Below are 16,837 nucleotides of genomic sequence, written 5' to 3' on the forward strand. Positions count from 1 at the left end.
TTCCAATAGTTTAAAACCCGTTTGCCCCCTCAGGAACCAGAAGTTGCCATTTTCTCAAAAGCTGACTTCTCCTCCCAAGTCTCTTTGGAAAGCCAGCTTTGGTAAAGCCACTGCAGCACACAGAACTCAGCAGAGCTCTGTGAGTTCTGACAAAGGGCTGCTCTGCAAACCTGGCAGCCGTGGAGATGAAGCTCAGCGGGCCTGACGGCAGCTGTGGCTGCTGCCATGGGGCTGCCGGGAGGACCACAGTTGGCTTTGCCAAAGTTCAATGAATACCGTGATTGGGTCATGTCTGATACGGCACAAGCTGTGAAACAGCACCCCTCAGTTACCTTAGAGACAGGCTGGGGACTCCTTCCTGCTGATAAAAACCTTCATTCTGAGAATCGGGATGATGCACCTCCCATACTCTAAAGGAATGAAACTAGGTAAGGGGCTACACCCAGCACTGCCTGAAACACTGCCACCAGTAGTTCACCACACTGTTTGGTGGGACTGTTTTGTTTTGGGTTTTTGGGGGGGGAGGAGGGGGGCTCCTTGCCTTTTGTTTCCTTTTTTTTGGGGGGGGGTTGTTAGGCTTTTTTATTATTTTAATACAGTTAGATGAGTTTGGATCCATTTACAAGGCAGCAGGCTCAGAAGAGCCCAGCTGCAGGGTAGCACAGCGAAGGTTACTGGGTAACTACTCACATCTTCACCTTACGTCACCAGTGTTCTGCAGACTGCTCAGGTGCCAATTCCTGCTAAGCAAGCATGAGCTCCCTGGGAAAAAACTACACAAACTGGCATTTAAACCACTGACAGGCACACACATCTTGCTGTACTAAGCAGTTCAAGGTCTCAAAATACCTCCTGGAAGCACTTCAACATACCTAAATCACATAGTTTATCATGAGTTTCAGGATTCTTGAACATCCTTTGAAAAAAAAAGCCAAACCAACCAACAAAAAAAAAAATCACACCAAGAACAAACAAACAAACAAACAAAAAGGCTCTGCATGCAAAAACCATGACTACTCTAACCAGAGCCTACAGCTTCAAGTTAGTCCCAGCTAACATTTGCCATGATGCTATTGTTCAGGTCAGTCAGTTTGTCCTGCAAGCGTCAGACATTAAACACCAGCAGACACCTCGGAGCAACAAAACCCAGCTTGTTTGGCACTCAGTCCTGAGGCCATCCTGATGGATTTCCTTCCATGAAGAAGGAAGAGAACACTTACATTGGGTGAGGCAGGATCACTGCTCACCTTCAGCTGAGATTTAGAAGTTTCTGCAGTCTCTCACAAGGTCTAGGACTATTTATTGACCGTGGAAGTAAGAAGATAAATGTAACTTTTCCTCTCTCAGTTGCATGGAAGGCATTCCATAGCATGTCTGCTCTTCTGCCTAGCAATTTCCTAAATGATTTTGAAGTACAAGGAAATTCTGGGTATGAATAGCTACTTGAGTCAAAGATGCGGAAGACAGTGGTGGTAGATTAAGGTTAACTAAAACAAGGAATAAATTTCGAAGTCATTCTCTTATTTGAAGTTCTGTTTTTCTTTGTTCCTATACAAGCGACTAATATAGTATGAACCACCTACTGAGGAGCACGAGAAAATAGCTATTCAGTATGAATTATCACTATCTTAAAGGGATTTATTCAGACAAACATAACCACATGTGATGAAAATAAGTGAAAAGTGTCTTGCCTAGTTCCAGTAATGCCCAAATTGCTTTTGGAAGTCCTGAAAGTCAGTTTTGAACGTGTGTTTTGTTTTAAATAAACCAAATATTTCTGCTATGGAAAAAAAATAATGTATACATTTTTATGTTAAGTTTGTAACAAGGCTTTTAAAAGAAAACAGTTACAGGTATTCAACTGCATCAGACTTCAAAGAAAAAAGATTACACATACAATACAAAAATACAAAAAAATATTTTTAGAACTTACAAACTCAAAAGTCTAAGTGGTCAGAGCTTTCCTAAAATAATAATAATAATCATCATAATAATAATCATAATAATAAAAAAATACATTACAAGATGCACTTTCCTTTCTGTACTTGCAAGTTCAACTTTAGCAAGAAGACGCTTTTAGAGGCAGGATGAAAGCAATTAATGTATTGAATTCTACAACCAGTTCCCAGAAATTAATTTAGTGGTTGACACTATCAGGTATTTGAGTTTAAAAAGAACCTTATGTTTGTTTGGGGTAGGGGATGTGTTGCTCTTGGGACAGGTGGTGGTGTTGCTGTTGATAATGTTCTATTTTACCTGTTCTGTTAGTAAAATGTTTTACAAATATGCAATCTAAATTAGAGTGAAATTTAGATGGTCACTACTAGCACTGAAATCCTACAGCACTGTTCTGCAGTATGAAAGCTAAGAAATAAACTGACCAGATTTATGTCACTGCTGAAAATCACTGCAAAAGGAAGACAGGCAGGAAAAGGTCAAGTTTCATTTCTGAAGCTGACACTTGTTAGAAACATCAGGACTGCAGATACAGCATTCTTTGACCTGATAGTGTCCACTGAGGTCACAGGTATCAAGGCATTTTGTCTTAAATGGCAAGACAGGGAAAGTGCATCTTAGATTTTTCATACTAAGCAGTGAGTTACCAATTTTTGGTGTGGCTTTTATTCCTTCTAGGCATCGTAAAGAAAAATATTCAACCAAAGGTGAAGCTTAATGTACATTAGCTTGTATTTTTGGTGGTGGCTTTTGTGTACCACTAGGAAATGCTAACAAGCACTACTCAAGGCTAATGATTTAAAAGGAGCACACTGAAAATACTGATTTACCTTTGTAGTGAATATTCTTTACAGACTGTATCTAATATACAGACAAGGCCCATTTCCTTAGGACAGAACAGGCCACTGAAGGTTACACATCCTACATGAAATTTTAAACAAAATCAGAGCTAAGTTACCAGAGCCACTCAGAGCAACGTAATTCCTAGTTTGCAGAGACTTAACAAAAGGTGACTGCAGGGAGAAAAAAATACAGGTTCTTATTTTTTCCTGTGTAAGATTATACTCAAATTAATAGTCCAGTAACCCCTCTAGCACAAGACAATGCTCACTCCTAGGAGTCAACTGCTTCTCCTGTTATGAAGAGGGAGCCAGAAGTGAGAACGCAAGAGCATTCAATTTTGACCTTATTAAAGAGACAGTAACCTTTTTCATCCACCTTATTTAATCACTGACAAAAAAAAATTATCTTAAAAAGGTACCACTCCAATTTCTTTATTATCTGTAACCTTTTGAAACTAATCACATGAACTACAAAATTAGCAAATGCCTTGAAATCTGTATACAAAACATAAATTACCTCTAATTTCAAACTCATTTATTAGTGTACCACTCAAAATCTTAAAAAAGTGGCTCCAAAGATAGTCTCATACCATTCTTAAAAAAGGAAACTGTTCCTTTAATGTTACACCCTCCCCTCCCCCCAAACACCCAACTTGTAATCCACATCATTTAGTTATTTTCTTGGTCATGGACGTTTCCAAGATGAGATTTTATATTTCGTTCCCATAGCTTCTGGTTGTCAGAAAATCCATGCTTTCCTTTATTGAAGGAATTTGGTCCTGCTGAGGTTGGTGTATCCCTGTGAGAAGTAAAACAAGAGCAGTTGAGAAAGTCAGCTCACCTACAGTAGTCCGTGCCATGTGACACTGAGAATGCCAATTACAAGCCAAATCTGCCCCAGAAACTACCACACATTTCCTTCTGTTACATCAGGAGCCCTCACCATTAGCAAATGTAAGCTGGCCACAGACCTGATCTCTCCACAGTACACCAAAACAGAGCTGGGGCAGGAGGGGAGGTGGCAGTGGCAGTAACTGCTGCCAGCTGCGAAGAATTTGTTGCAAGGATTAAGAAACTGAGGACCCAAATTTGCTACTGGAGAAAAAAGAAAAACCACCAAACTAGAGAACTTCCAGAGTGACTGACTTTAAAAGCAGTCTATCATAATAAACATTTCTAAAATACAAATTTTCAAAATTCATCCCCAGTTTAAGTGAAGCCTCCTCTGAAAAGGTCCCTACTTATTTTAGGACTGGTCTTCTACCCTCTCACATCTGTGGCAAGCAGAAGAATTACATAATTTATTATAAAATAAATAATTCTTTGTCTTTCTGAAAGATGATTCTCATCTTCCCCTTGCACATGAGTTTAAAAACGTGACCAGACTACCTACTTCAAGGCAATTTATAAAACTGAAAACTAGAAAAATACAAAGTAGAGACAAGCAGAATTCCTACCTATTACCTTTACAAGAAAAAAAAAAGAGCTTCTGTTTAATGCAGACTCAATTTCTTCCTCAAAAAAAGGCAAGCATGAGTCAAAGTTCAAATGCAAATGTACTACTTTTAACCTGTAGATGAAACATTTGAAAATCCTGTTTCTGGAGAAATGCTTCTTTAACCTCTTCTATTGATGCCTTAGGTTTTAACTTTTCGATTTTTCAAATCCTGTACTGCCTGGTGTGTAACTCTGAAGTTCCTTGTGGCCTGTTAGCTGCTGTTCTCTCATGCTGGTTGGACATAACAAGACTCTCTAGGTTTCCACCTCAAGGACACCAGGCCTTAAAATGTGTAAACTAAAAGCCTCTAAAGAGGGGAACCCACTTGGGGTAATTACATAATGAACTGAAGTTATAATTGGAGAATTAACCCTGATATGCAAATGGACCAAACTTATAAAAGTGTGAAGAACCCGTGACCCAGAGTCCATCTTGGGTGGAGTCTTTGGCCTGCCCAGGGTGTACCTTTGAAGGCCTTCAAATAAATACCTCCTTTTGTTCTCTTATTCTTGTCTAGCCTCTGTGTTTTAGGTGGCCACCCCAGGCATCACTTTCTCCTCGTATTCTTAAGCCATCTGCAAGACCTGCCCTGAGCTGGGGAGGTACTTCACACGCTCACCCTTCCCCAAAGCCCAGTTCAAAGCTGCCCTACCTTCCGATGTTCTTCATGCGCATCTTTGCTTCTGGGGGCATCTCCTCTGGTTCGCTCTGCAGGGACAAAGGAGGTCAGAGCAGGGCTGGGCACTAGCTTTTGAACACTTCAAAAGCCTGACAAGATAAAGGCCAGACTACAGCCCTACAGGACAGCAAAGTGACTTTGGACACAGTGGAGGTCCTACAAGGTTATAGAACAAAATACAAATTCCTTTGTTCGCCTCTATGTAAAAAGGAGCAGTAAAATGGTAACAAAATATTTAGCAAACCAGAAGCACAAGTCTCCTTTGCCTCCCCTTAATCAAGCCTAGAGAAAGCAACTACTAATTCAAATTATGCTGTGCATCTTATTTTCACGGAGAAGTTACCAACATTTTAATGATTTCTTGAACCAACACAAAGCTATGAAACTGTACATTCTTAATCAGAATCAAGAGATGCTTCTAGGTTGAAAATTCCTGACAGTTATGTAAAGAACCATAAATAACCCACTCTCTGCCTACCACACCAATGGTATTTTGTGTTTGTCACTGGTTTATTACTCACATCTTCATCTTCATTGAATGCTGCTGCTACAGAAAGGGTTTTTGGAGCCAGGGTTGGAACAGGCTCTTTAGGCTTCTGAAAAAGATAAAATTCACAAGTAAAGTAAGTCTACTAACTCAAAAAAAACTACCCTTGGCTTTTTAAGCATTTTGGTAAAATTAAGTCAAGTCAAACATCTTCACTGAAATGGGCAAGCAGGGGGAAACATTTTGGTCTAAATCAAGCACATAAAGGATTCTCTAATGAAAAACGAAAATGACTGCTCATTTATGTGTGATCACTCTGAGCAGCAAGCTGAACCCTCTCATATTACAGCTCCCCACATGCAGGTCTTAACTTTCTAGCACACTGCAGGGGTACTCAGCCACTGGTGCATGACATGAACAATTAAAACAGAACCTGAATAACTTGCGGTAGCTCAAAATTTTACTGCGTCACTATTTCCATTATTCTTTTGGGATATTCTTATCCATCAATGTCAGAAAAAACGAATATATTTATTTTCTTCTATTTTAACAACGTGACAGCTTTCTGGCTTAAAACAATTCAATGCTTTTAAACTACTACCAGTGTGTATCACACAGTCCAATTAATATAAAGTTCCTTTAAAGAGTATGTTTTTTATTTCCAATTTTTTATTCCTCTATCTAAAGTGTAGGAAGCTGTCAAACTCACAACTGTTCCATGTAATACAACAGTGGCACCAAAAGTTACTTCAACACCACTGAGAAAAAACAAGTTACTAGTAACAGTTTGCTACTATAGTACTAAATCAATCCTGTACAGTGCTTTCCCCATTTTGCCTTTACTGGCAATTCTTTAATACACACTCCCAGAAGCTGGTACTGCAGCAGAGCCCTTACGCAACTGCCTACAGCTGTTCTTCACCAATACTGTACAACACATAAATACCATTTTTAAAGCATCTGCACCCAAGGAATGGGTAACGTACTAGGGGAATAAAAATGACTGAAAAGAAACAGGGCAAGTTTCAGCACTGTCCCATCTGGTGCACTGTCAGTCACCCATTAAATTCAGTGAACCAGAAATCCTGAGCCAAATTTATTGCCACTTTGGACATGAGAAACTGAAGAATGCTAGAAGCTCAGAGACGTCAGCCTTGTCTATTTTTCCAAAGTCTGAGCTGCCCTGATTGCATTTATATCCTAGAATGCTGCCAGCCCACATCTCCCATCTTAAAATAAGAGAGATCTCTAAAATGCTGGCATTGCGGGTGCAAGGCTTTCACGATTAGAGTTTGAATTTAGTGCAGACAGCTATTCAGAATGTATCCATCACAGTGATACGTGGGAAATGTAAATGAACTGTATTAAATAGAGAGGCAGCCCCTGGCTTGCCCTTGGCCAAGCCAGCAGAGGACTCGGAGAGCCATCAGATTCACATGGAAACAAGCACAAGGATACCTTGTGCTGGACAATCAAGGAGATCAGAATTCTTAGAAACCTTTGTAACGAAGCCTCATCTCTTGCATGTAACACAAGTAAATCACAGTGACCTTGCAAAGAACAGGCAAAGACATGGAAATACACTGCAATTCCTCATGCTAAAATAAGATCTTTGGCATGGAAGACAACCTATTAAGCCATCTAGATGCTTTCTTCCAGCTTTAAGCTCCTATGCAATGAAGCTTCCAGCACTCATTTCAAAGTAGCCTGAATAGCTTAACAAGTCTGCTCATTTCCCTCAGGAAATTACTGCAGACTTACCAAATCTCATTACAAAATTATTCTGTATGTTTAAAGATCTACAGTTCATTTCAATCAAGTCTTATGCTTCTTGAGACTACTGACCTGTTATTAATCACCTTGAAGTACTTACACATGCATGACTAGCTGGCCCTGCAATGTCTGCTTAAACTTTACCCACGTTACCCTCATGGGATTCAAGGTTTCCTTCTGCAAGGAAGCCTCCCCAAAGTATTTCCCTTTTCCCTAAGATTCCCTAACATGAAAAGTCCTCAGTAAACTTACATTTGCTCCCAGTTTGATGGATATTGCAGATGCCTTCTTTGTTGTCTGACTGCCTATGGAAAATCCAAACTTGGACATTTTGGCAGGAGCAGGCTTTGTGGTGAAGTCTTCAGCTTCTTCATTAGCTGCCCGTTTCTCTGCGCTGCGACTCGAACTTTCTCCTCCATTACTGGAAGAAACAGTCTTAGTTTTCACAGGTTTTTCTGCCTCTTCTTCAGGTCCTGGTGAAGTCGAAACAACTTACCAAGATGAGCTACTTTTACTGAGCAGATTGATGGGAGCAGCAACCTCAAAAAGCATTATACTTTGGGTGCAATAGGTAAGATGTTTTTAGTGACAGCAGTTTCCACCAACGTATATTTAGTGGACAGCAAAACACAAAGAGGAGAAGAAACTGCAAGCACTCCACTACTTGTAAAGAACTTCTTGTATGAGCCAGGAAAACAATCTTGAAGCATCATCTCTTTATTTAGTATGGAAGTCAAAGTTCATGTAGTAAATTAAATGTAGATGACTAAATCTTTTTAAGTTTTTAAGTTGCCACAGATAAGCTTTCATAATTGGAATCCCAATTCCAAATCTAGAGTAGATAATCTAAGTTAAAATTAATTCTACTAAATTCCTACAAAATCATGTCCATGCCAGTCTCTAGGCTTGTCTGGCACAACTCTAAAATCATGGGAGTGACTACAGTGAGGCCAGCTGTCTCAATCATGCTTCAAGTCACTGCTTGTCCGCATCTCATCTGTAATAAATCTGCCAAGCTCTGCTTGAGGAAGGAATCAGCACTAAAAAAACATATATATAGATTTCATCTTTTCTGCTTTTGTATAGTCATGGAAAACAGAGCAGCTGAACAGTGATCCACAGAGAAAAAACATTCAAGTAACATTTTCATTCCTATAAAATCAGTTTCTTCAGCTACACCAAGAGACAAAGGTGTCCTTGGAAAACTCACACTGAACAGAGTAAATGCTTCAGCAAAAAGACGCTTCCCTGCTGCTGCAATAAGCAAACCACTGCAGTAGCAGAAGGGGGGAAAACCGACACATTAGGGAATGGACAGGGAAGTGCTCTCAGTAGCAGTTTAAAACAACTGGAGCTAGCACAAGTTCCTCATCACATCAAGTGGAGAACAGCACCTTCCATGCACAGCAAATTCAGACCATCAGGGAATAAAGTTCTTTGCACTGCTAGTGCAAAAAACTACTACGTAAGATGAAGTAATGGGAGAGAAGAAAGTCTGAACTGGGGGTCAACAAGATTGTAGCTCTGAGAAAAAAAAAAGAAGCAAACAATATCAGGAAAGAGAAAAACTAGGGACTCAATCTATATATATATATGTTTGTCTGCTATTTCCCAAATCATAAGCAGCAGAATATACCACTTCTACCCCACTCTTCCAGGTATCAAGATAGTACGTGATTGAAACCAAAATGAATTTATCATTCACCTTCAGAAATATGGCAGATCACAAAAAAACCTGTCACTTTAATCAGTTTCATCATATTTAAAAAATGGTACTGCAAATTTGATCCAGAAAACATAGATATAAAAATGAAAAACAAAGGAGGAAAGAGAAACAATCAAAATTTACACAAGTGACCTTGGGTACTGGTAGTGGTCTTAGCACAGTTTACCAAAAAGCAATCTGCAGAGACTATGAGAACATCCTTACAGCTAGTCCATGAAATCACATTAAATAAAATATTCCAAGTCCAGCCTAGGTACACTAGAGACTGTGATTCAAGGGTAGGTAGAAGACTCACTGGTATTAAAAATGCTGGAACCATAGAGCTAAGTCTTCTTATTCATGACATACAAAACCCATAGCAGCCCAAAATTCAGGACACAAGGAACCAGTCTGGGTTCCTAAACTAGGGCTAGCTTGAAGGTTAGGACACTACAGCTTGCTTCTTTTAAGTGCAAATTCTCAAATACTGCTGAGCACAAGGTGAAGCCTAATACAATCTACCCATATCTGTTTTCTCACCAAATCTTAAAGAGCATCTCTCTCAGAATTAGTTCCTATCAGCACTGCATTCTGAGTGCTATTTCTACTGGGCTCGCCATGGGACGAACTCCAGACTGCTGAAAGAAACACTCTTACTTGATGAGAGAGCTGTAAGGGGCACTGGACAATTGGGGAAGGTGGGGAAGGAGCCATTGTGCTGTTTAATTTCTGCAAGAAACAAAAATGCAGACATTTTTATTAACTATTAAACAGGTCTCTACTATCTCCCATGCCAGTCCATAAATATATTCCAAGATATGAAGACTTCTTTATTATTTCCTGGTGGTCACACTTCACCTACAGAAAGCACCTATTTCCAAACTAGACTAGCTAGTGTCCTTTTCATGGATTACAGAAATAAAACGTTGTCCTACTTCACAGTGGCTTCACTTGTGTGTATCAACAAACCACATGAGTGGACAACTTCCCCTGTCTAGGTGGCTGAAGTGACAAGACTGACAGTTCCAGCTGCACAGCATTTCAGGATCTGTTGTCCCTGGGAGTGTGACCACTGGGACATGTGGGAACAAACCAGTCACAACTAAGTTAATTTTAAGATAAACCCCACTATCTTGGCAAAAACTAAAGACTGCAAATTGCCTTCAAAAATCATCAGGGAACAACTATTCATCCTTAGGGCCAACCAACACTCCTTAACTCACTCAGATCATGTTTCAGCACACCAAAGAGTACACAAGGCAGTGTGAATTTCTGATGTACTGATGCTGTCCAGTTACTGTATAACCAATACAAAAAAACCCAATACCATCACCAAAAAATGAAAACCAAAACGCCACCAAAGCCCAACAGAGAACCAAGAGCCAAGGAACTACCTAAAATCAAGTAAAACTGTTCAAATGTCAGCAATTATCAGAAATAACATTCACTGTTGAGGCTATCCTGATTGGTTTCCTGATTTAATTTTTCAACAGATCTAAGAAGTGCCCTTTCCCTTACAGATACATCGAAACAAAAAAAAAAACAAAAACAAAAACAAAAAAAAAACAAAAACAAAACAAAAAAAAAAACAACAAAAAAAAAACCACCACATCAAAACCTAACTAAAACAAAAAAAGAAACACACCAGGAAAGAAAAGCTTTATCTTTGAAAAGACACTGTCCTGTCCTTTCAAGTTTAAGTTAAGGGAAGAAAGAAGAAAAGAAACATCCAATTAAAATCTTCGAACCAAACAGTGCAGAAATGACAGGAATATCCAGTCATAATATAAATACTGTAAGACCAAACAGCAAACTTACAGATTGCTGCAAAGCAAAAAACCCCCAAATGCTTAAAACAGCAATTAAAGAATATTCACTGTACCCATTTATAAATAACTTATACCGTAACTGTTGAAAGTTAATCTTTAAGGCTCTGTCTTCATCCTTGCAGACAGCAACAGTCATATTTCTCTCAAAGCACGGTGTAAGTATTCCGTGTACTTTTAAAGGAGAGAAATAGCGCACTTGCGCCAACAAGGAGAAGCTGGTGTAATTTTACAAAAGCGCCTGTAAAGCTGAGGACAGCAGGCCCAACTCGGCCTCTCCTCCAGCGCAGCCCCCTCAGGCCCGGGCACCCCCTCTCCCCGCAGGGCCGGGCACCGCACGGCCCAGCCCGGGCAACTCACGGCCGGGTGAGGCACACCTGGACCCCCCCACCCCGCTGGACCAGCCCGGACCCCGTTCCCACCCCACAGCTCCCGGCGAGAGGCGCTACATGTTCACCTCCTGCGGGCTGCGGCCGCTTCGCCTTCTCCCCCTCGGCTCTGCCGTCCGCCATTTTCCCCCGCCTCCGCCGCCTCACGCGCCGCGCACGCGCGTGCCTCGGGCCCGCCCCCGCGAGGCCCCGCTGGCGGCCGCCCGGCCCCGCCCCTGCGGCGCGCGGCGATGCGGGGCGGGAACAGCTCCGCACGTGGGCACGGCTCCCCTTCCCTTCCCTTCTTCCCTTGCCTTCGGAAAGCGGGGTATCGGAGTCACCCCCGGCATCGCACACTGAGCCGCTGCATCACGGGGCTGCGGAGGAACCACGTCCGCTGCCGCGCCCTCCTCAGGGCGCGTGGTTTAACGATTCCGTTTAACCTTCCGTGATTCACAAATAATCATTACCTCATTACCTCCTCGGTGTGTATAGATATCTAAAGTGTGTGGAGCGAGTGCGCCAAGAAGATGGATCCAGGTCCTTCTCCGTGGTGCCAAGCAATGGGACAAGAGGCGATGGGTAGAAACTGATGCACAGGAAGTTCCACCTGAACAGGAGGAAGAACTTTACTGTGCAGTGACCGAGCACTGGAACAGGTTGCCCAGAGAGGCTGTGGAGTCTCCCTCACTGGAGATATTCAAGAACCATCCGGATGCAATCCTGTGCCATGTGCTCTGGGATGACCCTGTTTTAGTCGGGAGGTGGGAGAGGTGACGCGCTGAGGTCCCTTCCAACCTCACCCAATCTGTGATTCTGTAACACGAGTTCAAGTGAGCAGTGACACCACCTTCCCCCGCCCCAGTGTGCAAGCCAGTCTGCAAATCAGAAGAGGCTGTTTGTATGGAGGAACAGCAAATGACAGAAGGGACATGGTACCCAGCCCACAGCAGATGGTTGGAACTAGATAAGACCCCTTCCAGCCCAACCCATTCCATGGTTCTATGACACTCAGCAGCATGTAGTTCCACTGTTGTCTCTTCCTCCCCTGAGGAAAAAGAGTCTGCCTGAGGTACACACACTCACACAGCCAGTCCTTGCACTTCAGGGCTTCCCAGGCAGCTCTCAAGCATCACCTGAAACACCACCCTAGGGTAAAGCTTTGTGTACTTCCCAACCACACACAACTGAGAGGAACCAGGTCTTTCCCTCTGCCAGAGGTTATCCATGCCTGGAGGCCCCTGCACCTCACAACAGACAGTGAAGAGCAGTATTGGGGTAGTGAATCTTCTGCCTTCCAACCCCCACCTTGCAACAGCATGTAGGAAGAGGTCACCAGGGAGTGGGTCACCACCAACTCCTGGTATACCTGTGTGAAATTATACTCCCTGCTCCTAGTCTTTGAATTTTCAGGACCCAACTCATCATCTGCCATCACTGACTTTAAGCATCACCCATAGGGAAAGCCCTCCTTGTCCTACAGACAAGACAGCAGAACTGTATTTAACAATACGCCCATGGCAGCTCTGCAGCCTGAACACAGACTTTCAGAGACATCAATGTATTCTGAGTTGTGAGAAAAAAGGCTCTCTGCTCCTCTAAGTATTTACTAATAGGACTGTTTACCTTCTCAGAAGTTCCAGCACTTTGGGAAATCTACATTACATGGCCTGAAAACACAGGCACTCTGGGATAAAAGTCTTACACAAAAGTATGTAAGATTATTTTTTTAGCACAGTCAAGAAATTTGCCTTATTCCTTCCAAACAGGGACTTGATTTGTGCCAGACAGAACACCCAGAAATACATGGTGCAGCTCCCCAAACTCATGCAAGGTTTTAACCATTTGTTTTCAGTTCAGCTATCAAAGGTCAATTCGTCTGCACACGAAAGGATTCAGGAAGTAATGGGAGAGGTCTCTTCTACTTCATCTTAGCGATCTTTTAGAATAAAACTTAGACAGCCTCCAAAGCAGTGAGCTCTGAAGAACAACCTTTGCATTCAGTAATCATCACCCTTGTCCAGCACAGTTCAATTGAACACGCTGATATTCTTTGTGTAGAGTTATTTTTTTTAGAACAGATGATCTCATTTCTCTTACATAATTTCAACATGTGAATAAATTTTAACAGCTGGACTACTAAAGTAATTTTAAAAACCCAACTCTTAACAATGGTCATTTCAAATGTAAGCAACAAAACATGTTGTGAGATTAAGAGCTGAACAGAGTTCCAGATGTACAGAGAAGCCAGAGCATTAAAGGACACAGTTTGCATGTAAAAAATTCATTCTCCTCCCCATTACTCTACTTTTGCTTTAGTTTATACTTCTTGGGGTAGCTTTTGGCAAATTGCTTTTGTACTTCTTCCCGTCCCTTTCCATGTTTAAGTATGTTGATCAGGTCTAAGGTTTTCTTCAGTTCCTTTACAGGTTTGCTTACAAAGCCACAGTATTTCCTTTTTGGAACAAATTCCAGAGCCTTCTTCCAGTCAGCAGTATCTTTCAAGGTTAATAAAATATGCATCATTTGATCCAGTGTGAGGTTTTTGGCACCAGTACTCCAGAGCAAATACTTGTCCAGTGGAAGGGCTGCAGTCTCCAATCCTAATCGCTTTGCCCGTGCTAAAGAGACTCCTGTTTTTATGCTCTTGTCAACCATTGACCCAACAATATAGATCTTATCATGATCAAATGTTTTCATCACTTTGGGAGAATCAGCTGTCAGATAGATGAGCTTATCCTTTGGAAAGATTTCTGTGTAGCACTGGTCTGTCACGGTGATAAGCAGCTTGCCCCATGCCTCTCTATACTGCTTGATAAATTCCCTATGATAGAGGCTATCATCTTTGAAGTTACAGAAGTGGATGTGGAACGGGTCCACAGATCTCCGATTGCAGCTCTCACTCAGTACTATCTGTCTCACTGTATTTGTGACTTCTCGGACAGACATTTCTTTTTCATAAGACATGTCAAATACTAGAGGTTGGCCAAAGATCATGGACTGAGCAGCCCTCCAATTGTATGCTTTATCCATAGTGCTGGACCACATACATACAAATGAACTCTTTTTGGTCTCATCCGTTTTTGAAGCTTGATTTTGTGCTTCCAGCCTCCTTTCCCTTTTCTCATCCATCTTTCTTTTGTCATTTTTCTTTTGAAGTTCTTTGAGATGCAAATATTTTAAATACTTCTTTTTGGCTGACTTAGAAGGGCACTCCATGAAAGTCTTTAGCTCTTCTTCACAGATATTTTCGGGAACCGCTCTGCCAGCTAGCCTCCACATCTCCAAGGTCTCACGTGCAGCAGCCAAACTGGAAAGCTCCTTAGGCTCTGAGACCGTCTCACTGGCCTCTTCTTGCAACCCAGATTTCATTACCTTTTTCCACTCATCTAAATCTAATTTTTCTGAGGGTTCACATGACTTGTCCTGCTTCAGACAAAGTGATAAACTGAGAGCTCTACTGAGTGGAAACAAATCCTTTTGCATCCTATGTTGTGCAGCAAATGGAAGGACAGAACTTCTCACAGTTTTTCTCAGAAGCATGTTAGCAGATTGCATACTTAGAGACGTGCTGTGTTCCAATACTTATCTATAAAACACCAATAAGATGGGAAAAAAACTTGTCAGAAATCACAAAGAAAACACTTGCAGATTTTTATTCTTAGTAATGCTGACAGAAAATAGGTTACTTCTTGGAGGATGCTAGAAATTCCTCCTTCCACTATGAATTTTTCTGTTTCCTGAATGAAAACAGCTTAAACCAGCTATACTTACTGCAATTCAAAATGTAGGCAAACAACCTCCAAGAATTGTCCAAGATCTGTTTAAGTTATCTGTATCATATGACAAGCCTTCACAACCAAAGTCAGTGAAATGCTGCATGGAAACCAGAAGTATTTTTATGTAATTTATCTATCCTGTGAAAAAAGAAAGAAGAGATGGAAGAATAACAACTCGTCCAGAAAAAGACCAAAGACCATCTTTTTTTGTTTTTGCTAAATTGTCTGTGAAGTTGGCATTTGCACATAAATCTGAGGACCTAAACCCCCCCAGTCCCATTAATTTTATCCACATTTGTATTTAAATATGAAAGAAAAACACCCAAGAACATTTAGTATTTTCCTTGGCCTATGCACACTACTGAACTAAGCATCAGTGAAGCTTCAATGCTTGAGGAAACACGATTTGGACAAAACTAGAATTAGTTCCTAATTTTTAAATCAAAATTCACAATCTTCCTAATAAACTGAAAATAATGTGATATATAGAACCAGAAGTTAAATCTAAGGTTTGTAAATATGTACCTGCTCATACAGAGGCACAGAAGGAGCAGTGTATTATTTAGAAATGTTATATAACCTGGCATGTGTTTCACTATACAGTAATTGGTCAAATTGGTGGCTGACCTCTCATGTTCTACCGTTATTAAGATAAAAGTATCAAGACCAACCAAGCAACCCAACAATGCGAAAATCTGTAAGTGTTACAATAGAGGTATCCCTAATTTTACAATGAAGCGTTAAACCTACTGGCAAAAGTAATAATCAAAAAAATACATTGTCTAGCATGGAGAAATCAAGGGATCGGGTCCTCAATTAACTTACATTACTGAAGCTCCAATTAAGTCAATATTGAACACCAGATTTACACCATCAGAATACTTGATGACAGCTTTTGATAGAACCAAATTACCTTCCAGTGTGTCATTCACACTAACACCACTACTGCACGAATTAGTCTCTGAAGAACCTAGATGCGTAGCACTGAAAGTATTTTTCTTGTTTTTTTTCTTTAGCATGACTTCACTGAAACTCATCTCAGTAACAGAAAGGCTCTTCACTGATACTTCAGAGACTGAACAACTTGCCTTACTTCCCCAGCACAGCTGCCCACTTAGAATCACGGAATCACATAATAAGTAAGGCTGGAAGAGCCCACAGTGGATCATGTGGTCCAACCTCCCTGCTCAGGCAGGGTCATCCCAGAGCACAGGGCACAGGATTGTATCCAGAGAGGTCTGGAATATCTCCAGTGAGGGAGACTCCACAGCCTCTCTGGGCAACCTGTTCAGTGCACGGTCATCTGCACAGTAAAGAAGTTCTTTCTCATGTTCAGGTGGAACTTCTGTGCAGCAGTTTCTGCCCGTTGCCTCTTGTCCTATGGCTTGGCACCACGGGGAAGAGACTGGATCCATCTTATTGGCACTCCCTTCAGACACCCTCACTGATGAGGCCGGCTGCAGAGGAGCGGCACTGCACATGCACGCTGCTTAACAACTTTTAAACCAGCCCACGAGTACCCGAGCCGCTGAGCGCCAGGTCACACCCGACACATCCGCGCTGTGCTCCACAGCCCTCCCGGGGACACCAGCGCGCCCGCTCCCCCAGCTGCGGCGGGGCCCGCGAGGACCGCGGCCTCCGAGCACCGCGCCGCGGGTGGCGAGAAGCACCTGCCCGATCTCCGGCCGCGCTCCCGCCCGTCGGCGCTCGGGCGGGGCGGGGCGGGCCGGGGCCGGGCGGACCCCGAGCCACGCCGCGCTCGGCCCCGGCCCCGGCCCCGGCCCCGGCCCCGGCCCCGGCCCCGGCCCCGGCCCCGGCTCCGGCTCCGACCGCGCCGCCACCGCCGCTCACCTCGCGGAGCCGCTGCGCCTGCGCGGGGCGCGCCCGCCCGGGCGCGGTACGTCCCCTCGGCCGTCCCCGGCGC

The 16,837-nt window shown here is 42.5% G+C and overlaps 2 protein-coding genes across 4 annotated transcripts; both read right to left on the bottom strand.

The window, feature by feature from the left end:
• Positions 1 to 1,615: 1,615 nt before the first annotated feature.
• LOC104687179 (PEST proteolytic signal containing nuclear protein) lies at positions 1,616 to 11,322 on the bottom strand. The gene is made up of 5 exons (XM_039557881.1): positions 11,224 to 11,322; positions 7,488 to 7,708; positions 5,497 to 5,571; positions 4,949 to 5,004; positions 1,616 to 3,597 (listed from the first exon to the last, which is right to left on the bottom strand). Exons 1-5 carry the CDS (start codon positions 11,276 to 11,278, stop codon positions 3,468 to 3,470), a joined length of 537 nt encoding a protein of 178 aa, XP_039413815.1. The 5' UTR covers positions 11,279 to 11,322; the 3' UTR covers positions 1,616 to 3,467.
• A 1,524-nt stretch (positions 11,323 to 12,846) lies between these two features.
• On the bottom strand, positions 12,847 to 16,829 carry TRMT10C (tRNA methyltransferase 10C, mitochondrial RNase P subunit). Of its 3 annotated transcripts, none has more exons than XM_039557869.1 (3): positions 16,765 to 16,829; positions 14,909 to 15,051; positions 12,847 to 14,723 (listed from the first exon to the last, which is right to left on the bottom strand). In XM_039557869.1, the coding sequence occupies exon 3, from the start codon at positions 14,690 to 14,692 to the stop codon at positions 13,439 to 13,441; it is 1,254 nt and encodes a 417-aa protein (XP_039413803.1). In that variant the 5' UTR covers positions 14,693 to 14,723; positions 14,909 to 15,051; positions 16,765 to 16,829; the 3' UTR covers positions 12,847 to 13,438. The 3 variants fall into 3 exon arrangements, with proteins under 3 accessions (XP_039413803.1, XP_039413791.1, XP_010394185.1); XM_039557857.1 differs by lacking the exon at positions 16,765 to 16,829 and adding an exon at positions 16,584 to 16,626; XM_010395883.3 differs by lacking the exon at positions 16,765 to 16,829 and adding an exon at positions 16,434 to 16,557.
• Between the last annotated feature and the right edge of the window lie 8 nt (positions 16,830 to 16,837).

This window comes from Corvus cornix, chromosome 1 (genome assembly GCF_000738735.6).
Source record: "Corvus cornix cornix isolate S_Up_H32 chromosome 1, ASM73873v5, whole genome shotgun sequence".
Lineage (NCBI taxonomy): Eukaryota > Metazoa > Chordata > Aves > Passeriformes > Corvidae > Corvus > Corvus cornix.

Coding starts and splice junctions, on each gene's coding strand:
- LOC104687179 (XM_039557881.1), bottom strand. CDS start 11,278: ATGGCGGACGGCAGAGCCGAGGGGGAGAAGGCGAAGCGGCCGCAGCCC. Junction 7,709..11,223: donor GCGGCCGCAGCCCGCAGGAG/GTGAACATGTAG, acceptor CGACTTCACCAG/GACCTGAAGAAGAGGCAGAA. Junction 5,005..5,496: donor CATTCAATGAAGATGAAGAT/GTGAGTAATAAA, acceptor TTGTCCCTGCAG/AGCGAACCAGAGGAGATGCC.
- TRMT10C (XM_039557869.1), bottom strand. CDS start 14,692: ATGCAATCTGCTAACATGCTTCTGAGAAAAACTGTGAGAAGTTCTGTC.